Here is a 21,770-nt window from a genome sequence, read left to right as displayed (position 1 = left end):
CCGTTATTGTCTCATTTGTTTGTTCCCTCAGGTGAATACAGGCTCCCCCAGGGCGAGGGTGATGTCCGATTTGTGCACCAATGAGCTCCAGGAGTAGCATAGTGCCAGGCACTTAGGGACACACAATAAGCAGTAGTCAGATGAGGAAAGAAGGGATGCATGAAAGCACAGTGCTGATGAGCCCTCTGTAAGTGGTGGCCGTGATCTATATATCTATACCTGTATATACATACATATTCTTTTTCAGATCCAGAATATATATATATACTTTTTCAGATTCTTTTCCATTATAGGTTATTACAAGGTATTGAATATAGTTCTCTGTGCTGTACAGTAGTAGGTCCTTGTTGGTTATCTATTTTATATACAGTGGTGTGTATCTGTTAATCCCAACTCCTGATTTATTCCTCTCCCTTCCCTTTTGGTAACCATAAGTTTGTTTTCCATGTCTGTGAGTCTATTTCTTTTTGTAAATAAGTTCATTTGTATCATTATTTTACATTCCACATGTAAGTGATATCATAAACCCCGTGCCCAATAAGTTGGCCCTGCCCTTGTGCCCAGGTGTCAGATGAGGAAACTGATGCTCAGAGGACCAAAATTCCCAGTGAAAAAGACCCGGAGCTGGCACCGGAAGCCAGGCCACGTGTGAGTCTAGTTCCAAACTTCTATCCCGATCCAATATCCCTGGGGCCCAAACAGGTTGCGCTCCTGGATCGATATGGGTGGTTCCCTCTGCCGCGTGTAGGCTGCCCTCTGCGCCCCACCCCTCCGCGCCGGCCCCGCCCCTCCGCCCCGGCCCTGCGCTTCCCGCCTGGGATGAGGCGCGCGTCCGCAGGGGGCGGGGCCGCGGGGCCGCGCGTGCGCTCGCCCGTCCGCCGTGCGCATGCGCCGTGCTCGCGCGCGCGCTCGCGGGAGAGGATGGCGGGGGCCGCGCCGGGCGCCATCATGGATGAGGACTACTTCGGGAGCGCGGCCGAGTGGGGCGACGAGGCGGACGGCGGCCAGGTGAGGGGGGCACCGGGCGCCCCCGACGAGGACTGTTGGTCTCCGTCGCCGGCGGCCGGCCCCGCCCCCGCCGCGTGGTCCAAGCACAGCCCGCCCCGCCCCCTCCCGCCGCGCGACCACCCCCCGGGCGCGCGGCCTCTCGGCGGGTACTGGACGGGGATGCGTGGTGAGGATCCGGTTCCCCCCAGTGACGGGCTCCGGCCGCAGGGGCACCGCCCCCCAGTCGTGACCCGAGCTGACCTTCCGACCACCCTGGGGCGGCCTCGGGGCCGGGTCCTGGGACTTCCTAGCCCCGCCGGGAGGGTCAGACACCACCTCGAAGGTGGAAGATTGGGCCCAGACACACAGTGTGAAAAGTAGTCATAATCTTTAAAACAATCCAACTCAGCATCATGAGGGGGAAAAGTGGAACTTGGACTTTCCCACATGTGCTTTACTGTTTGTAAACCATACTCTTGGGCGCTCTGGCTGATGTAATCAGTCCTTGGCCTGAGTAAGGAGGAAAGGATCGTCCATCCTTGACCTTCAAGGGTTTGCTGTGGAAGCTGAGGGAGGCTCAGAACCTTCTCCCCCGAAGCCAGGGGTTGCACAGTCGGAACTGGGCGCTGTCGCTCGGCCAGGGGGCCCCAACCTGATTCTCATCTGAAGACCCACCCGCAGTGACGTTTGAAACCCAGCTTCCCAGGCCCCTCCCCTGGGGCCTGGGAGGAGTTGGTCTGGAGGGGCGCCTAGGAACCTGCCTTGTAACAAGAGTCAAGGTTAGGTGTTTGGGGGACATACTGAAGTGATATTTTGAAGGAAGAAAGCCTGGAGTGGGGCGTGCCCCGTTGAAAGGGGCTGGCCGGGCACTGAGTGTATTGAAGCTGGGGTACAGGGATGCAAAGGTGGGCGCCGTGTTCCAGGAGCTGAAAGGAGGCCTGTGGGGTTAGTTGCCTGGTGGGAGCAGTGGGTTCTGAAGGGCCTTTGAGAGCTGCTGAAAAGCATGACTTGTTCAAGAGTTGGGGGCAGGGAGTGACACTCTAAGCTTCACGTGTTGGATCATTCCAGGGTGTTGGAGGCTTATAGAGTGGAGAGATAGAGTCAGATATAGCTAATTGAAAATCTGTGCTGGTTAGGTGCTTTCATGCATTATCTCATTCCATGCTCAAGATACTGAGTTGGGTGTTAGCTCTGCTCATTTTCTAAATGAAGAAAGTGAGACGGGAGGACCTAGTGACCTGCCCAAGGTCATGAAACTCATACATGAAGGAATGGGGATCCCACTTAGGTCCTTTGTCTCCATCTCCGCTCCAGCAAACCGCCGGACCACCAAAGCCTTCCGGTCACAGCGCGTTACAACTAGGGCATATCTAAGGGCCGTCTAGTCCAGTGCCTTCACTTTATAAACTGAGCACTCCAGTTGTTCGCCTTTGCTTAAGCAGCTAGGGATGGCAGAGCCAGGCCTAGACGCCCACAGACAGGAGGCTGGGGAGTCTCACGTTTGGGGAACTTTAAGCATGATCCCGACTTGGCCCACTGAGTCTGATAGGCTCTCACTGATGAGAGGGGTGGACTCGATGTTCATTTCATGTTCATTCTAACTCTGACTTCATGGAGGATAGAGAGAAAGTCAAGAAAGGTGACAGGAAGGGTGGCACGAGCTGGATTTTGAGACAGTGGAAGATCCATTTCTGTGACCCAGATTCTGTTCACTTAACCCCATGGTGGGTGGAGTTGCGGGACCAGGAAGATGTGTCAGGAGGCTGATGTGACATTGAGTCCAGACGACAGAAGCTAAGGGGCACTGCGACGCAGATAGCTTAGTCCGGCTGCGGCTTGCCAGTGGGGAGTGCCGAGGGACCACACTGCGGAGGCACGCGGGCGGAAGGTTGAAGTCCTGCTGGAGCCTGGATGTCTTTTCTGAGGGAGATAGGAAACTTTAAGCAAGAAAGAGGCATCAGATTTGTGGCTTATTAAGGTCATGGTGGCATCAGTGTGAAAGGTGACCGAAAGGAAGGAATGGGACCATGCCACTGGGGGACCATTGCAACTGCAAGCGTGCCCAAAATAAGGAAAGGCAGAGGGAAAGAGGGAAGGGAGGGCCAAGCTGGTTAGACACGTGGGAGAGAGAATTGATGGGTCTTTGGACAGGATGTGGGAGCAGAAATCGAAGACCTCTTCTGGGTTTGTGAGTTTAAGGAAACAGGTAGAGATGATGGAGTCCTTTACAAAAACATGGGTTGTAGGAAGCAGATCTGTTTCAAAGGAAAAGAGGAGGTCAGTTTGGAATCTCATGAGTTTGCCGTACTCGTGGGACATGCGAATGGAAGTGAGAATAGGCAGTTGAATACTTGAGTCCAGAGCTTGAGAGAGAGAGAGATCTAGGCTAAATTCCAGATGTATGAGCAGGGACGTGGCATGACCCAGGAGAAGATGCAGTGGAAAAGATGAGTGCCCAGGGTAGAAGCCCGAGAACGCAGACACCCAAGGATGCCTCTTGGGGCAAAGGCCGGCCTTCCTTCACAAGTTCCTGCTCGAGGCTCCCACTCAAATAAGGTCTGAGAGAAGACTCCCCAGTCTCCATAGTGAAGGAATCATGTTCCTTCTGCTCCCAGAGCACTGCTTTCAGGATGTAAGTCTGGATCAGGGGTGGGCAAGCTTTTCTGGAAAGAGCCAAATAGTAAATACTGTTGGCTTTGCAGGTCTCTGTCACAGCTCCACTCTGCCCATTTTATAGGGGGGAAGCAGGCATAGACAATATGTTTTTTAAAAGGGGGCTGTGTGGCTTTGTTCCAATAAAGCTTTATTTACAAAGACAAAAGGAGGATGGATTTGGCCCTGGGCCATAGTTTGCTGATCTCTGGCCTAGCTCTTACCCCATTATGTTAGGGGCAGTTACTAGTTTGTAAACTCCTTCAGCAGAAAAAGCCATCTCTTGTCTTACAGTTTCTTAGGTTTCCTGGTGAGAAGTATAGTGCTCAGTATAGCGAGTGTTCAAAAAGCATCTGCTTGTTGGTAACAGCGTTAAAGCTGGACAGACCTTGGGGTCATTCAGTCCCTTGTCATCACATCATCATCCTGTTGTGCCCTTAGATTCAGCGACTTGCCTAAGGTCGCTGCCGTGTAGAACAGGGACTAGTATCCAGGCAGGCCTGCTGACTTGAGGCAAGCCAGTGAGCTTCACTTTCTGACAGCAAATGGATGGCTTATGCCTTCAAGAATCGCTTCATCAGTCTTTGTTGGAAAGCCTTCCATGCATGGCACATATGGAATAGTAATAGTGAAGACAGTAACAGTAGCCAACACCCACTGAACTCATACGAAGTGTCAGGTGCTGTGCTTGGCTCTTCCAAAATTAGCTCCTGGAATCCTCACAGCAGCCAAATGGGAGTAGGTCCTATTGTTGTCTTTGTTCACTAGAAGAGAAACGGATGCCCAGGTGAGGTGTCTTGTATGAGATGCAGTAACTTGTATGACCGCGTACACAAGTTTGCCAGCGTGGAGTCGCGATACAATCTCACTTGGTATGATTCTGGATTCCGTTTTCTTAGCCACTCATTACTTGTCCAGCGTACTTCATGAGATTGTCGTGAAAGTCAAATGAAATGACGTACGTTGAACTTTTTTTAAAATTAATTAACTAATTTTTGGCTGCATTAGGTCTTTGTTGCTGCATGTGGGCTTTCTCTAGTTGCAGCGAGTGGGGGCTACTCTTCGTTGCGGTGCGTGGGTTTCTCGTTGTGGTGGCTTCTCTTGTGGAGCGTGGGCTTCAGTAGTTGTGGCCTGCGGGCTCTAGAGCACAGGCTCAGTAGTTGTGGCTTGCGGGCTTAGTTGCTCCGCGGCATGTGGGATCCTCCCGGACCAGGGCTCAAACCCATGTCCCCTGCATTGGCAGGCGGATTCTTAACCACTGTGCCACCAGGGAAGTCCGTGGAACACTTTTGACATGGACAGCGTTATACGGGTTTAAGGTGAGATTGCAGGATATTTGTAGTAATGAAGAATAGCCTGGCTCTTTTTGCCCAACAGCAGGAGGATGATTATGGAGAGGGAGAAGATGATGCCGAGGTCCAGCAAGAATGCCTACATAAATTTTCTACCCGGGATTATATAATGGAACCCTCCATCTTTAACACTCTGAAGAGGTATGTGAGAAAGGTGGTTTGCACTGGGAGGAGAAAGTTGTGTAATAGACCCAAAAGATGATGCGTGAAATTCAGAAGAATGCGGTCCGGGAATGGAAGGCCTCTAGGGGTCCCCCCACTTTAAAAGCCTGAATAGCCTGTCTTCCTCCTCACCCCGCCATGGCTGTCCATCCCCGTGCGCATCTACGTCCACTTGAGTGTCAGAGCTTGTCTGTTACTCTTTTCTAGGTATTTTCAGGCGGGAGGGTCTCCAGAGAACGTTATCCAGCTCTTGTCAGAGAACTACACTGCTGTGGCCCAGACCGTCAACCTGCTGGCCGAGTGGCTCATTCAGACAGGTGCTTTGTGGGGGCTGGTTCTGGCTCTTCCCCGGCCAGACCTTTAGCCGCTGGGTCATTATCATGCTGATAAATTGGAAAGGTCTTCTTTGTTTTCCTGGTTCTTTCTGTTTGTTGGTTTGTTTTCCTGGTTTTTAACACCTCTGTCAGTAAGAACTGAACTTCTTACCCAGTTTCATCGGCTTGATTTTTATCTTTGATTCAATGATTGAGGTTTACAGATAACCTGCAAATGTGATTCTCATTGAGCTGTTTTCCCTACCATGTTGTAGAAGTAGCGGATTATACAGTGTATGTTCAGTGTGTCATTTTCAAGAGGTCTATTATAGCAAACAGAAATGATGGCTAATTTAGGACTGGGCATGATTATGGCTTTTAGCTAATACGATCCAAGTAGAGCCTTACTGTAAACCCTCTGTGCTGAGTACAGATGGCATCGTGGAGGGGGTGCTGCCCGTAAACGAGGTGACTCCCTGCTGTCACGTCATCACACATGAGCGTGCCCCTTGGCTGGCATCTGCTCCGTTCTTCCATGGGGGAGGGGGGGATGTTCTTCCATTTGGGCAATTTGTCCTTGTTCCTAGCGAGGCTTCGAAGATGTCACTGTCCTTTCCACGTAAACAAGCATCGTTGTGTGTTTTGCCCTGGACTCCTTTTTGGGTCTTACCATCAAATATGAGTAATACTAATTTTTATAAGAGGCCCCAGGTCCTAAGTGGTCAGAAGCAGTTCTGTGATATTTGATGTGCATGTAAACTTTTGATCTGTCTACTTTTTCTAAAATTACACAGTGAATTGAGAGATTGCCATTTTCCATCTCGTGGCTTTCATTTTCTTTCAGGTGTTGAACCAGTTCAGGTTCAGGAAACTGTGGAAAATCATCTGAAGAGTTTATTGATCAAACATTTCGACCCCCGCAAAGCAGATTCTATCTTTACTGAAGAAGGAGAGGTGAGGAACCTTTTGCCCTCTTTTAATTCCAGCTCCTAGAGTCTTTTGCTGATACCACCTCGCGGTGGAGTGTGGCGCGTTGTGTCAGTCATATAAGAGTCGGGGGCTGAAATCAGGGTGAGACCCAGCTTGCATAGAGTCCGAATGTCCTGTGAAATGCTCTCCTCGGGGCAGGGAGATCTCGCGCTCAGAGCGCCAGGTGCTGGGTGTGAGGTGGACTCGGGGCCGCCCCGGCTCTTTCAGTCGCACAGCCAGAGAGCAGGGGACACATTTTCGTGGCCGCTGCATGTGGTGACGGACGAGACCGCCTGCCTCTCTCTGCTGAGGGCGTGCAGCCAGCGCACCACGACTCGGTGCGTGTGAGGCGGCCCCTAGCCCCAGACGCCCCAGGAAGCGCCTTTCGGTGCCCTCTCGTGAGGGGCTGGAGCTTCCACACGCTGCGGGGGCGTTCGGGGCTCAGGCTCGGCCGCCCGGCCACCAAGCGGTCTCAGCAGCCCAGGGTCTGCTTCTTCCTTTGTAGGGACCGCGGCCAGAGCAGCAGCCCGGGGGCTCTTGCTGTGCCTGCGGACACGAGGTAACCTTCACTTAGGCAAAAGCTAGGCCTCTTACCTTGCTGTTTGTTTGTTTGTTGTCAGACCCCCGCTTGGCTTGAACAAATGATTGCACATACCACGTGGAGAGACCTTTTCTACAAACTGGCTGAAGCCCACCCAGACTGCTTGATGCTGAACTTCACTGTTAAGGTAGGAAGAGTCCTAGAGTCCGAGAAAAGATGAAAGTATTTATGAATGAGGGTGATTTTGACTTGGTTGGTTGTTGGTCTGTGTCCTTTGAAAAGATCCTACGTGCTTTATTTGTAAAGGTTTTCGTCGTTTCACTTTAGTAAGTCATAAACTTCGAGAAAGAAAAGCATAGACTTTGTATGTTTTGGGATCGACGTGGACTGTGTTTTAGGATTGGGCAGGAACAGGGCACAGAGCCTTGTGTTCGGAGAGAAGCCTCTGAGAGCGCCTGGCCCATCTCCTCCGTCACACACATGAAGAGTCAAGGGTGGGGGGTTTGACTGGGACCACCAGCCTAGTTAGTGGTGAAGCGGGGACCCGAGCAGAAGTTTGAGACCCGCGACCAGTGCCCGTCCCTTCTCACCCCAGGCTTGGCCAGCGGCCACCTTCCTGTGGGTGCGGGGCCACGGCTCGTCAGCGCTGTGTTTGGCTTACTTCCGTGTCGCAGCTTATTTCCGATGCAGGATACCAAGGGGAGATCACCAGCGTGTCCACGGCCTGCCAGCAGTTGGAGGTGTTTTCTAGAGTGCTTCGTACCTCTCTAGCTACAATTTTGGACGGAGGTGAAGAAAACCTCGAAAAAAATCTCCCTGAGTTTGCTGTAAGCGCTTTACTTGATGTGGCTCAGGTTAGGAGGAGGCCGTTTGCACGGGGTCGTGCATCTTCTAACGGGAAATGCTCTTTACTGTGGAGAAGGTCTGGGTCGCAGGGCACCTTCCCAGGTGGGGACTTACGTGCAGAATTGTCGGAGTCCGACTCTTCTGTCTGCCTTTGTCATTGCTGTGGTCCTGAAACCCCACACGCTGTCTCCCTGCCGTCTTCCAGAAGATGGTGTGTCACGGGGAGCACACGTATCTGTTCGCCCAGGCCCTGATGTCCGTGCTGGCCCAGGAGGAGCAGGGGGGCTCGGCCGTGCGCAGGGCCGCACAGGAGGTCCAGCGCTTCGCCCAGGAGAGGTGAGAGGCTGCCTGTCAGCTTGCTCTCGCCCCTACCACACTGCCCTGTGTCCACAACCGAAGACTCTAGGTCCTCCTGTTTTTGACAGATAGGTAAACTTGCTTTTATCCAGTAGAGCTGAAAAAGTCGGGCTAATTTTAAATACGTGAAGAGAGCTTGCTTCGTAAAGTTTTGCTTCGATGAATATTTGGTAAACGATTCGCTTATCGTTGAATTCACTGTACTTATGAACCTAACAGTATTTATGAACCTAAATTCCCAATATATTGGGATTCATCAATGGCACATGGCAACAGTCCTGAAACAGTTCTTCAGTAGTCTGATTGTTAGATCGTGGTCCATATCTTACAGAACAAAACTAGCCCTTATTAGCTTTATTGTCTACTAATGGAGTCTTAAGATACTTAAAAAGTGCGTGGTTCCTTTTAGGAACCCTGCGAGCTGTACTGAACCACTCTTTCCCAGTTAGCTCTAAATGTTTTCATGGGTCAGTTAGTAAGCATACCAGCGGATGAGAGAAATATGAAAAAACAAAGGGACCCCAACAGTTCAAAGCATAAATCTGAAAGAAGGAAGGAAGGAAAAGGAGAGGGCAGGACAGGGAGCCACCTCATCAGTGATGGGGCATAAACGATTTTTTTTCATCAAGAGGCCATGACGCCAGTCAGATCACGCTCGCACTGGGCACGGCTGCCTCCTACCCCCGGGCGTGTCAGGCCCTTGGGGCTATGTTGTCCAAGGGAGCCCTGAATCCGGCGGACATCACAGTCCTGTTCAAGATGTTTACAAGCATGGACCCGCCTCCTGTTGAACTCGTGAGTTGCTTTTCATTTTAACCCCAAGATGGGACACGCTCAGTGCCGATCAGAAGTGTTTCTTTTGGGAAGTTGTTGTTCCTTTGAACTCTCTGAAGTCAGCAAGCGCACGTTCCTCTTGAAATGTTTCTGTCCTCCCCCTGGTCCTTCCTCATCACATCCTCGGCCCTCACACACCCTGAAGCACATGCAGCAGTGGACGTGAGCGGGCCCTCCTGCCATGGGTGCGTGTGGACTTACCTGCCATCTCACTCCTGTGTTCCTTTTCAGTGTGTTTGTGTGTTTCTCTTCAGATCCGGGTGCCGGCCTTCCTGGACCTGTTCATGCAGTCACTCTTTAAACCAGGGGCCAGGATCAACCAGGACCACAAGCACAAGTACATCCACATCTTAGCATATGCAGCGAGCGTGGTGGAGACCTGGAAGAAGGTACTGTCAGTTCTTAGAACTCATGGACTTTTTTAGGGAGCCAGAAACCTCCTCTCTTTGGTGTTATTTGGGAATTTTGGCTGCAGGGAATCACGGGCCCAACTAGTGTCAGAAATGTCTTTTCTAGTGTTTCTGCATAAAATAAGTCAAAGTGCTAAATGTCTCAAGGAAAGGTGCACAGCATCTACGGTACTAATTTAAACTGTAATTTGAAGTGTGGCTAAAGAAACGAAACCGATTCCCTAAGCCACCGACAGACGCCGGTCTCCCTGGCGGATGGTCTCGCTGTGTGACGGGGACACTTCAGAGACAGGGACGGGGGTTTGCAGAGAGAAGGGCCGAGGCCAGGTTACCCCAACTGCAAGGACGCGGGCACCGTCGGGATTCACCGACTTCGTGTGTTTTCAGAACAAGCGAGTCAGCATCAATAAAGACGAGCTGAAGTCAACATCGAAAGCTGTTGAGACTGTTCACAACTTGTGTTGCAACGAGAACAAAGGGGCGTCGGAGCTTGTGGCCGAGCTGAGCACCCTGTACCAGTGTATCAGGTGAGCACGAGGAGGCGCTCACCCTGATTCCCTGGGGACGAGGGGTTTGAGCTTCCGTATTAAAAGCTCAAAAAATATAACAGATTCAGAGATACTTATTCATCGTATTTATTTTCTCTTTCGTAAATAGAGAGAGAGCACGTTAAACTGTTCTAGCAGCATGAGTAATTTTCAGGTGTTTACTTGCCAGAAGTCTGTTTGCAAATTAGACTAAGAAAAAGGAAGACCAACCAGAATTACAAAAATTGATTTGAAGAAGAGGCTCTATTTACAGGAAAAGTTAGACCAACAAAGTATCGCCTGGATAGAGACGGTGGGTGTCATGCCAGTTATATAAAGAAGCACTCACTAGAAAAGCTTACACACAGGGTGTCCTCTTAGGCATTTGGATCTTCCTCCCTTAATTTGTACTAGTGACAAAGAAAGGGTTTGCTAAATAAAAGTAAGCTTCAGCCCAGTCCACCAGGCTCATGGAGTGTTGCATGAATGGCCTTTTCCTTTCAAACCAGCAAAGTTGGTCCAGAGTCAGCTGAGTGTGGGATTCGGGTTCTCGAGCTGCACGTTTTTGAGGATGCTGGTCTCGTCAGCCTGATCTCAGCTCATCGTGTCTCCCTGGCAGAGCACGTTGAAGAGTGACTTGATGGGCTGGCTTGAGTTGGTGGTGTTTAGTTTTCCCTTTAGAAAACTTTGTTTAAAGGAAGCATTCTGCCTTGTTCACCTGAAGGTTTCCAGTGGTGGCCATGGGTGTGCTGAAGTGGGTCGACTGGACTGTGTCAGAGCCAAGGTACTTCCAGCTGCAGACGGACCACACCCCGGTGCACCTGGCGCTGCTGGACGAGGTAGGGGCTGCGGATCCCCCAGCTCCGGGTCCGAGGCTCCCGCACGTCTGTTCCACGCCTTCAGAAGGCAGTCCTTCCAGAGCTGGTTCTTTCTGTTCTAAATGAGGAGTTTCCTTTTAAGGAGCTGGTTTCGTCGACTCCACAGATCTCAGTGTTTCTTAAGCGTCCCTGAAAGGATGAGGAACGGGGCAGAGGCTGACCGGCCCCGGGCCGAGTGCTGGGACCGCCGTCGTCAGCCGCAGGCTGTCTTTGGTGGCGGTTCTCTGGGGCCGACGGGGAGCCCAGAGGCCCAGCCATAGCGCTCAGGGCAGCTGCCTTTGGCTTCTTTGTAGATCAGCACCTGCCACCAGCTCCTCCACCCGCAGGTCCTGCAGCTGCTGGTGAAGCTCTTCGAGACGGAGCACTCCCAGCTGGACGTGATGGAACAGGTGAGCGGGCGGCCCTCGGGCTGGGCCGCACAGTGGGAAGGCGGCCCCTTTCTCAGCCTTGTCACCCCGCCCGTGCAGCTCGAGTTGAAGAAGACCCTCCTGGACAGGATGGTGCACCTGCTGAGCCGGGGCTACGTGCTCCCTGTGGTCAGTTACATCCGCAAGTGTCTGGAGAAGCTGGACACCGACATCTCCCTCATTCGCCACTTTGTGACTGAGGTCAGCGCACGCCGGTTACCGCTTCCCCTGGCAGCGCCCTTTCTGGGCTTGGTGTAGTCATCTTGCACCGAACTCCGGGAGCCGTGCCTTCGCATAGTCACAGTGATGACAGTGACACGGACACCAGTCTACCAGGCACCTCCTACCTGCAGGAACAGTGTCTTACCTACCTGACCCCTGGGCGTCTTAATGTCGGAGATTGTCGGCAGGAAGCAGAATGGCCGGGGCTGGGGGAGGGGGCTTGCCGCACTGTTGCCGTCTGACTGGTGGTCGGAGCCGCTCACAGGCTGTGCTCCCCGTAGGTGCTCGACGTCATTGCGCCCCCCTACACCTCTGACTTCGTGCAGCTTTTCCTTCCTATCCTGGAGAACGACAGCATCGCCGGCACCATTAAAACAGAAGGTGAACACGACCCTGTGACAGAGTTTATAGGTAGGGCTGGCGCGAGCGTCTCTGGGCTGCAGTTCTCAATGTCATTGTTTCCCTCCTGTTTCTAACCCAGTGCTTGTTTTCCTTCTGTTAAAGCTCACTGCAAGTCTAACTTCATCTTGGTGAACTGATTGAGAGCATCCTCCAGAGCTGGAGCAGAACATTCCAGGAGACCCGCTGTGGAAAAACCCTTTCCAGAAGCTATTGTTGAAGAGGCCCAGTCAGCATCTTGGAAATGGGCTCTGGTGGGAGGAGGTGGATAACTTTTTTAAGAAGGAAGATGTAATGGCTACTAGGAACAGTCCCCTCTCCTCGTGAGTCCAGGGCTGCCCCCAAGTCCTGTTTACAGTATTCATTTCCCCCAGTGGCGGAACTAGGTTCCCGTTACCTCTTGGGATGTAGCCAACTGTCAGCCCCGGGGGTGGTGGAAATTCAGAAACTGAGAGACACTTAGATGCACTATTTTCAGAGTTGATTTAAGTTTCACAAGGCTCCGTCGGTTAGTTCATATTATTGCAATTGCTTTCATTTTCCGAGAACAAATAAAAAGCCCTTCTGCGGTTGGAAGGTGTAGGTCTCGGTGTTAATGTTGTTTTCGTGTGTAAATAAAGCACTCAGATTCAGTTCTGGTGTGAAGTGTGCATTTTATTCATCCCTTTGGCCACTTGAGATCGCCATCCCCCTGCGGCCCTACCGTTGATTTCAGGGTGACAGAGGAACTGGTGATGACAAGTCTGAAATGGTCCACCTCTTAAATACAACACAGACCACAGTCGTCAAATCATTTATTGAAGAAAACAGAGGTCACATCATTCACCACCTGATGGATCACGCTTCTCCAGGCAGATGGTGCGCTGCCGTCCTCCCGGCAGGAAGCTGTCCTGTGCGGGTGCTGGGTCGTCTCCTCCGCGACTCCCCCGCCCCAGGAACGCTTTTAGCCCGTGCGGCATCGCGGCGGCCGTCCCTCCTCGGCGCCCAGGGCAGTCACCGGCCGTCACGTGTGTGACCGCCAACCCCCAGTTCCTTCAAACCACGGCAGTACCACCCCAGTGCCCGTGAAGGTGGGATCCCCTCTGGTTACGGCTCATGCGATCATTTCTTCAAGAGCCGCTCCTCTGGAGACGTCTGCCTTAAACGATGGGGTCCCCAAATGTGCAGTTCTCCTCGATGGCAAGGTTGTAGTCGGCACCCTTGCCACCTTGGTAGGCGCTGGTCACTATGCGCATCCAGCCTCGCTCACCCTGTGAGGAGTGGGACCGTGCGTCAGCTCAGATCCTGTCTGCGCTCTGCGCAGACTGACTCCCTCCCCTCCTCACTCAGCCTCAGGCTCGGGGGGCCTGCAGCGTCCCAGCCACCCGCTCGGCGGCCCCTTCCCTTTCCTGGGACCCCTGTTCGGAAATAGCTTTCGTGAAATATCTAACTTGGTTAATATTCAACACGAGGGGTACGTGGCCCTTATGCCGAGAGCTAATTAATGTAACTAAAATGTTGATCGACTCTTTAGACCAGATGACTCGACTACCTATTAATATCCCCATTTATAGTCGTTTAATAAAAAACATTGACATTTCATCACTTCGACATAAATCACCTTCCCTGATTTCATAACAATGAATTTGTGTCTTCAGCTGTTAATGGTTAATACTAGGTCTTAGAAATGAAAATTCTGGCAGTTAATTTAATTCCCCTGGGTTTTTGACTCAACTCAAAAAGTATTTTTGAAGAAACTCCACAGTATTACTTAGGAGAGCCGAAAGTATGGCAAGAAAAAGAATGAGATAGTTGTAGAAGGATAGAAGCTAGCTAAACGGCAACTTCTAAAGCAGCACTTCTCAGCCCCCATCCCCCTCGGGAGACATCTGTCAATGTCTGCAGACATCTTTTGGTTGTCACAGCTGGGGAGCGGGCAGGAGCATCCGGCATCTACTGGGTAGGGGCCAGGATGCTGCTAAACATGCTGCGACGCACAGGCCGGGGACAGCCCCCGTGCAGCGCAGAAGGCCCTCACCCCACGTGTCTGGAGCCTGAAGCCCCTCTGCTCAGGGCCGCAGTTCTCAGCTACAAAACCCCCAGAACCATCCAAGTGAGAGGAGTCGCAGTGGAAATGTCTTACCCATGGTTCGCCCCACGAATTCCGGACGATCCAGTACTCCGTCCCATGGCTGACACCCCAGCCGGCCACGGAGACTATGTGGTTTATGTAGGCCCTGTTGTGGTATTCAGCATAGATGCCACCGGTGTAGTTAGACATCTTATCCGTTGCCATTATACCGCAGCTGAGAGCAAGCAGGGAAAGAATGAGCGCTTTCAGTGGCCATAGTTGACCATCGTTAGGAAGAGCCGCGTGGATCCAGCTCAGATAACGCACTCCTGATGATTCTGCCCAAACTTCTGTTGTTACTCACTTGGCGTCCTCCCTACCGAAGCCGCCCCAGCCGCCCCAGAGCACTGGCTACACTCTGGGAGCTGTCCATGGATGTGTCCTTCCCTCACAATAATCCTACGAGGGGCACGTGGGCTACTGAGCTTTACTTTTGAGAAAACTCACGTGGCAGCTGTGTCTCCAGCCTTGTGGGTAAAGTTGGCCAGAAGGAAAGGGGTGAAAATCACCCGGGTCCCTTTTACTGGAAGCGTGCACGCCCCCTGCAGGCAGGGGTCTCAAAGCTCCTCACCTGATGGGGCCCTTCGCATAGATTTCTGCCATCATCTTCTCCCTCCCGGAGAGGGAGCCGTAGTCGCCAACTTTCCAGAGGGTGTAGTTCTTGATGACATGGCACTCGCTAAATTCAGTGCACGTTCCACACTGGTTAAACTTGTCACACTCTGGGGACAGCACGGAAAGTCAGCGTGAAGCCATTTCCTCGTTAACCCCTGAACAAAGTAGCACACCCAGACCCAATCTCCACTTTTCTAACTGAACGCTCCATCCATCAGCTAATAATGGAAATCTTCTTGCCCTCGGGTGTTTAATTACCCTCTTCCTTCAGCGGCAGGAGTTATAAAAAGCCTTTCCCCAGACCTCAGTGGATAGAAATGTTAATTAGCACATAGTAGGTGCTCAAAAGCTCCACTTTTCCTTTAAGGCCAGGGGAAAGGCCTTTGCACAATACTCTACAGCTGAGAATAGAGTGTAATTAGATTATTCACTTTTAATAAGACTGTATTGTTGGCTAGTGAATAGGCTGACACGTTTGGGGAAAAAATAAGCATTTTCTTATTATTTCGGTCTGAGGAGGTATCAATAATTAGGCCTCAAAAAACAGTGCAGCTATTAGATCTGGAAGACTCCACACCGTCTCCTGCATCCTTCCTGGGCCCTAGACAGTATTACTTCTCACCTCGTCCATCCTGCCTCGGCCCGTGGCACCACTTTCTACTGCTTTCACGTTACCTATTTCTGTTATAGTTTTGTATCTATCCAGACTCCTCCCCGAAGACATTAAACTCCTTGAGGATTAAACTGTTGGTTTAATTTGTCCCTTGGACACCAAATGCCCAGGACAACCTGAAAAAAGGTGGATCTGTGGCCACATTTGCTAATACAAAGACAGGACTACTGGAACTTGCCTGGTGGCGCAGTGGTTAAAATCCGCCTGCCAATGCAGGGGACACGGGTTCGGTCCCTGGTCGGGGAAGATCCCGCATGCCATGGAGCAACTAAGCCCGTGCACCACAACTACTGAGCCTGTGCTCTAGAGCCCACGAGCCACAACTACTGAGACTGCGTGTCACAACTACTGAAGCCCGCGCGCCTAGAGCCTGTGCTCCGTAACAAGAGAAGCCACCGCAATGAGAAGCCTGCGCACCGCAATGAAGAGCAGCCCCCGCTCGCTGCAACTAGAGAAAGCCCGCATGCAGCAACGAAGACCCAACACAGCCAAAAAAAAAGCCAGGACTACTTATTGCAAACAATCAGGTGCCCATGAGTTCCATCTGGCCCTGTTGTACTAGGTGGGAGGAGGGGCCTGGCCGAGGACAGACAAGACCAGTTCTGGGCGGATCAGGGCTACAAGGACCGCCTGGTTCCCGATTCTGAGCCCTCGGGGGCCCTCCCTTCTCCCCTTCATCCTGGACACCTCTCCTTGGTTCTCTGACCCCTGCTGCATCTATCACTTCAACAACTCACTGGACCAGTTTGGGAAGATGCTTCCTGGCTGGGCAATACGGCCTGGGAGGCAAGGCGGGGGCAGCCTGTGGGCGTGGGATGGCGCCTTCAGAAGGTACAGGGGCCTGAGCACACATTTTACAGATGGAGGGGGGGGGCAGAAAAGCCCCCCGGGCTCCCCCCCCCACACCGCCGTCCTCCCCGCTCCTGTCTCAAAAGGCCTTTTGAGTTGGTCTCAGCTCTCTGCTCTGGTTACGAGGGAGCTCAGACAGGTGACTTAAAACTGCCCACTGTGGGGTTAGGGTTTGGACTTTTCTTTCCTTGGGTTTCCAAGGGGAGCAGCCTGAAAGGACCGTGCCGCCTCCAGGGCCCCAGGCCAGCTTGCATCCGCTGGTCTGTGCAGCGCCCTTGGCTCCAAATCCACCCAGATGCAGGCGGCCGGGACCAGGGTCTCAAACCAGGCCGGGCCCGCCTGCTTCCTGCCTGCTCGCCATACCCGGCTCCTGAAAAACACTCTTCCCTTGATGAGCGTTCCCCTTACAAAGGGCCATGAAACCACCAAAATGCCAACACGTCAAAACCGAAACACCAGGGCCCGGCCTGGCCGCAGGGCACGCAGGCTGGAGACCCCCATCCCAAGTCCTTTTTTGTTGGTCTTCCCACCAAGGATGCCAGGCCCCACCTTTCCCGTCCCCCCACCCCAGGAGACACACGGCGGCAGGGCGCTCCCAGCTCCGTCCTGCGCTCCCCCAGGGCCCCGGCCACAGGCCCTGAGAAGTGTGCCGGCCTGGGTTCCGGGCCACACGTGCGCTGGGAAGAGGGCAGAGTGTGAAAGAGAGAGAGAGAGAGAGAGAGAGAGAGAGAGAGAGAGAGAGAGAGAGAGAGTGTGTGTGTGTGTGTGTGTGTGTGTGCGTGTGCGTGCGCGTCTGGGGGATGAGCAGGCCCTACCTTGGTCCTTGGCCTGGTAGTTGTTACAGGTCTCGTCGGGGATGCCGTGCCAGTGGGCGTACTCCCACACCGGCAGGTCGTTGCCCCCCTCGCAGGAGCCGGCGTTGCCGCAGTCGATCACGTGCTGCACGGACAGCAGGATGGAGGGCCACGCTCCCTTTCTCTTGATGTTGATCCGGTCTGCGGGGGCAGCACCCATGCTGGTCAGCACCCACCCCACTGCCTGCCGCTCCGGGGGCCACGCATCCCTCTCTGGAGGGCCCTCCCCTCCTCCCTGGGGTCCCTGCTCTCCAGAGAGGCCTCCTGGGCCCTTCCTGGCACCGATGCCCACCCTCCCCCCACTACAAGTGCCATCCGGGCAGGGCCGGGCGTGTCCTGCCTGAAGGCTGGTAGATCCCCGAGGGCACTGGGGAGCCAGACTAGGGGCCGGTCGGCGACCCCACTCTCATTCCCCACGCGCCTGGGCCCACACACCCCACGGGGCGGCTGGGGACGGCTGAGGGCAGCCACGGCCCCCCGCTCCTTGCCCCCCTTTCCCTGCACAGACGGCATCCTGCGGGGCCCCGCAGCCAACCCCACCAAGGGCCCGCCATCTTGTTTTCAACCATTCGGCAGGCGCCCACCTCGTGGCCGCATCCCGAGTTCCCACCTCCAGCTCAGAACTCACCGCAGCTGCGCCTGTTCCTTCCCTGATGACGGCGAGCCAGCGGCCGGGCCCTTCACCCACCAGCAGCCCCTCCAGGCGCCCCCTTCCTTCCCTCCTGCAGCCCCGGGTCCCCTACACCCCTGGGGTCACCTCCTAGGCCCTTGGGCCCACAGGACTGTACATCCGGCCCTGTGACCAGCCCCGGGCTTGTGGAACCCACGGCCGGTCACCAGCACGTGCCCCGGCCCTTCCCCCAGCGCCCCTGGACGCACCGCCCAGTGCTCTTCCGCGGACAGCCCTCTGCGGACCCCCCTGTGCGGGTGAGCCCCGCCCTCCAGCCAAGCTGGTCTCCCCAAGCTCCTCAGCAGCCTCCCGCCGCGCCCGCCCTGGGCGCTCAAGCCTCCTCCCCGGCCTTGCTGACCCTGCAGCTGACACCGCTTCACCCAATAACCCCTCCCACCTGCGGGGACCCGCCCCGTTCTTCAGCTCTTGGCGTCGACTGGGTCCCAACACGGAACGGGGAGCCAGCTTACACAGGCTCTGCGGGCAAACCAGGGTTTTGTTCTATCTGCCTGAAACCTTGGAGGGTTTCAAGCGGAACAGAAAAGGGACCCGGCCTGGGTCTGAGCTGCTCCACCAGGGGAGCAGCAGGCGGACAGGGCGGGCGGGCAGCTCCGCCGCGGTGCTTGGAAGGTGGAGTCCAGCCCTGCGGCCCGATGTTCTGCGGGTGAAAAGCAGGAGGCCAGCCGCCTCTGGGCCTGGGCCTGAGTGAGGCAGGGGTGGCTTTCTCCCGGAGCGATCAGGGAGGCCGGGGGAGAACCGGTTTGGGGGTGAGGGTGGTGGCAGAAAAGAGGAGCACGTGAGGTCTGAGGTGTCCCGCGGGTGGGCGTGACGGCCGAGTCCAGGTGCAGGGTCCCGGGGAGCCCCATGTCCAGAAGTGAAGCGGGCGGATGAAGGAGGGGCCAGTGAGGCAGAGACCGGGGCGGGGGGGCCTGTGGCTAAAGGCGAGGAAAACATTTCGGGGAGGGTCTGATCGAGCACAACCGGGCAGGGTGAGGCCCAGGGGCAACCACCAGACCTGCCCCTGGCGGCCCCGTGCCGGTGACCTCGGCGAGGAGCTGGCAGGCGACGGGAGGGAGTCGGGTTGGCAGGGAGAAGGTGGGGACTGCAGGCCCCTCCAGGAGCCCAGAAGTGGGCTGGCGGCTGGAGACGGGGTGGGGTTCAGAGATGGCCAGGTCTGAGCATCGGCAGGGATGGCCTTGTCCAGGGGCTCAGACGCTGGACGGCCGGGGACAGGAGGGAAGGCGGGCTATGACTAGCTGCAGTAGGTGGCGGCTGGGCCGGGCACCGTGGAAGTCCCCTTCTGGGGGCTTCTGTTTTCTCAGCGAAAGAGGAAGAGGATGCCTGCTGCTAGGGAGGCCGTTAGGGGTTGGAGAGCAAGAGGGGAGAAGCAGTCATCTGCCCAGGAGACTCCACTCCAGCAAGTGGAGGGCTGACCGCTGAACAGGGACAGGCCATCCCCTCCAGGCCCCCGCACTCCTCTACAGATGCAAATCTTGGCATGTGACTCCCACCCTAAGATCCCTCGGGCTTCTGCCTGGCCCCTCCCCTGGGGGTAGGGCCCCTGGTGACCTTCTCAGCTTCCCCCACCCACCCTTAGGCCCCTGCCACAAAGGCCCACTCAGTTCCTCCAGGCCAGGGAGTGCGCCATTCCTGCCAAGCCTTTGCCCGGAGCCTCTCGCTCGAGGCCCGCCCACACCCTGCCTGCCTGCCTGCCTGCCCGCCTGGCCTGCGGGGCCCTGAAGTCTCCCAGCGGCTCCAGTGGTTAAGCCTCGCTCCGCATTCTCCAGGGGCCCTGTCCATCTCCATCCCGGTCAGGGGCCTCCCCAGCTGCCCAGAAGAGCTCCTACACCTTAAAATGGGGCTCAGGGAGTTCCCTGGTGGCCCAGTGGTTAGGACTCGGCGTGTTCACTGCTGTGGGCCGGGGTTCAACCCCTGGTTGGGGAACTAAGATCCTGCAAGCCTCGGGGTGCAGCCAAAACAAAATTTTTTAATAAAATAAAAAGGGGCTCAGCCTACCCGCCCCCACCCTCCTCCTTCCTGAAGGGTTGGAAGTACAGCCCAGCCCCCAGGAGAGACGGGGCAGGGCCACCACGAGACCCTGCCAGATGCCCCCAGTACAGCCGGCTGGCCCTGGGGTCCAGACGCCACCCCAGCTTCCGGGCTCTCTGCTCCCGGCTGTCACTCCCACAAAGGCCTAGTCTCCTGACCTCCCTGCCAGAGCCTGTTTCCTCATCTGCAAAGTGGGAGCAATCACAGGGCAGCCAGGAGGCTTAAATGGGATGAGACATCGAGCTAGGCCAAGGGCGGTAGCCACACATTGGCTTAACACAATGCCACAGGGCAGGAGTTGGAAAGATTCCGGAACTCCGAGATGAATGAAGAGCCAGGCTGGTGTGAAGTCCCCCTCCCTCCCCTACCAAGGCAGGCCCAGCAGCCTTCTAGAGCGGCGCTGACTTCGGATCCCCCCCGCCCCCCAACCCCGGCCTCGAGGTTTCCCGCCCTCGCTGCAGCCAGGCGGCTAAGGCCCAGATGAGAAAACGGCCAGCCTTGCTCAATGTTCCAAACCCAGGGCAGGCATTCATTTCAAATATTAACTACGCTGAAAAGCAGCTTCACTTCCGCATACCCAAACACCAGCAGGGGGTTCGGTGAGTTTGTGGTTTGATCCCCAAGAGCCCAGGTCACAAGCTTCGGGACAGATAAGGCTCCTGGGAGCCGTTTGTCACAGGTCTCCAGTCCTGTGACTGCCGGGCATCCACAGGCCCCGGGTCCGCTCCCCTAGGCCTGACGCAGACACCGCCCCATGCCAGGCTGAGAGTCCTGGCACAGAACTGCAGGCCCCCGGGACCCTGGGCTGCAGCTGCCCGTACTGACAACGAAGGCAGCCGGACGGGCCCTCCTGGCCCACAGTGAAGAAGGGCCGCAGTCCCCGACCTACCCGCCATGGCACTGGTGCTGCCGTGGGCCCAGCAGGAGCCACAGTACTGGGGGATGTGCTGGTTCCTGGTGACACTGGCGTAGTTGACCCCATTCACGTTGCGCCAGTCCCAGCTCTTGGGCAGATCCGATAGGGACAGGTACTCGTGAGGCCGGGGGTATGTCCTGGGAACAGACCACCACCACTGGAATCAGCACTGGGGCCCCGGGGGTCGGGCGCGCAGGCACCTTCCCCAGCGCCCTCTCCCCTCCCCAAACTGCGAGCGAGAGGGAGCGGGCCGTCTCAGCCAGGAGACGCCCCAGCCCGCTCAGAATCTGAAGTGGGCAGGGCACACACGCGCCCCCCGCAGTGCAGGAACCAGACCGCTCCGCCAGCCATGCTCCAAATGCCAGGGCGGCGAGGCTGGCCTGCCTCCTGCACCGGTGCGCCTCGTCCAACCCCGCAAATGGGAAAGAGCGCGCCCCCAAAGCAACGGGGCTGGCCCTGACCCTCAGAGGTCAAGGGAGGCTGGGCGTCCTGGTTCCTGGCACCCCAAGGAGGCGGCAGGGTCCTCCAGGCGGGAGAGGGCGCAAAGCCCCGGGAGATGGGCAGCCCCCTCCCCCAGCCGCCCCGACCTGCGCCCCAGCTGGGTGAGCTGGTCCCCCCGCAGGGGCCGGTAGCAGCCGCGGCCCGGGCGGAAGTGGAGGCCGGCCCGCGCCGCGCTCGCCGGCAGCACGAGCAGCAGCAGCACCAGCTGCGCCGGCCCGGACGACGCCATGGCTCCCTCGCCGGTGCGATCGGACCCCGACTCGAATCCCGACTCGGGTCCTAACTCGGATCCCGCGCCGATAGCTCCTCCACCAGCCTCCGCCCCGGCCGCCCCGCCCGGCCCTTAAGGTGGCTGCGCGCGGGCGGGACACTCCCCCGGGGCGGGGCGCGCGGCTGCCCCCGGTGACCCGGCCCCGCCCCGCACGGCCCGCCGCCAGGACTCGGGTCACGCGCCAGGCCTCAGCTGACCCAAGACCCTACCCGGCCACCAGCCACGAGCCTCCCATCAGTCAGACCTCATTCACTCTCGGGCATCCCCAGCCTTGGATTCTTGGGACCCTTGGCCCCGGAGAGGTGCCCCTCTCCCCGCATCCCACGTGGGCCCCGGCCTCCGGGGATGGGCAGGGGGTCTCCCCGCAGGACCGTGCCCTGGTCTAGCTTTCTGAAGGCCACTTCC

At 55.9% G+C, this 21,770-nt stretch overlaps 2 protein-coding genes across 4 annotated transcripts; one reads left to right on the top strand and one right to left on the bottom strand.

Moving 5' to 3' along the window:
- Window positions 1-913: 913 nt before the first annotated feature.
- On the top strand, window positions 914-12,489 carry NELFCD (negative elongation factor complex member C/D). 3 transcript variants are annotated; one of them, XM_060079316.1, is made up of 15 exons: window positions 914-1,008; window positions 5,020-5,132; window positions 5,361-5,470; window positions 6,312-6,421; window positions 7,057-7,164; window positions 7,652-7,831; window positions 8,029-8,159; window positions 8,810-8,975; window positions 9,269-9,403; window positions 9,812-9,951; window positions 10,676-10,790; window positions 11,123-11,218; window positions 11,297-11,437; window positions 11,740-11,869; window positions 11,963-12,489. In XM_060079316.1, exons 1-15 carry the CDS (start codon window positions 922-924, stop codon window positions 11,995-11,997), a joined length of 1,797 nt encoding a protein of 598 aa, XP_059935299.1. In that variant the 5' UTR covers window positions 914-921; the 3' UTR covers window positions 11,998-12,489. The 3 variants fall into 3 exon arrangements, with proteins under 3 accessions (XP_059935299.1, XP_059935300.1, XP_059935298.1); XM_060079317.1 differs by having other exon boundaries at window positions 5,017-5,132; window positions 7,652-7,804; XM_060079315.1 differs by having other exon boundaries at window positions 5,017-5,132.
- A 1-nt stretch (window position 12,490) lies between these two features.
- CTSZ (cathepsin Z) lies at window positions 12,491-21,466 on the bottom strand. The gene is made up of 6 exons (XM_060079319.1): window positions 21,181-21,466; window positions 20,567-20,730; window positions 16,920-17,099; window positions 14,539-14,689; window positions 13,980-14,142; window positions 12,491-13,107 (listed from the first exon to the last, which is right to left on the bottom strand). Exons 1-6 carry the CDS (start codon window positions 21,321-21,323, stop codon window positions 12,997-12,999), a joined length of 912 nt encoding a protein of 303 aa, XP_059935302.1. The 5' UTR covers window positions 21,324-21,466; the 3' UTR covers window positions 12,491-12,996.
- Window positions 21,467-21,770: the final 304 nt, after the last annotated feature.

The sequence above is a fragment of the Mesoplodon densirostris genome, chromosome 16, assembly GCF_025265405.1.
Source record: "Mesoplodon densirostris isolate mMesDen1 chromosome 16, mMesDen1 primary haplotype, whole genome shotgun sequence".
Lineage (NCBI taxonomy): Eukaryota > Metazoa > Chordata > Mammalia > Artiodactyla > Ziphiidae > Mesoplodon > Mesoplodon densirostris.
The sequence above is the reverse complement of the archived record's forward strand: the minus strand, read 5'-3'. Positions and strand labels throughout refer to the sequence as shown.

Bases quoted from the DNA above. Each gene is read 5' to 3' on its own strand.
- CTSZ (XM_060079319.1), bottom strand. From the start codon at position 21,323: ATGGCGTCGTCCGGGCCGGCGCAGCTGGTGCTGCTGCTGCTCGTGCTG. The intron at 14,690-16,919 runs GTAGGGCCTGCT...TGCTGTCCCCAG, and splicing joins CTACCAGGCCAAGGACCAAG to AGTGTGACAAGTTTAACCAG. The intron at 13,108-13,979 runs GTAAGACATTTC...CACTCCTCACAG, and splicing joins ATTCGTGGGGCGAACCATGG to GGTGAGCGAGGCTGGATGCG.
- NELFCD (XM_060079315.1), top strand. From the start codon at position 922: ATGGCGGGGGCCGCGCCGGGCGCCATCATGGATGAGGACTACTTCGGG. The intron at 8,160-8,809 runs GTGAGAGGCTGC...TTTTTCATCAAG, and splicing joins CAGCGCTTCGCCCAGGAGAG to AGGCCATGACGCCAGTCAGA. The intron at 11,438-11,739 runs GTCAGCGCACGC...TGCTCCCCGTAG, and splicing joins TTCGCCACTTTGTGACTGAG to GTGCTCGACGTCATTGCGCC.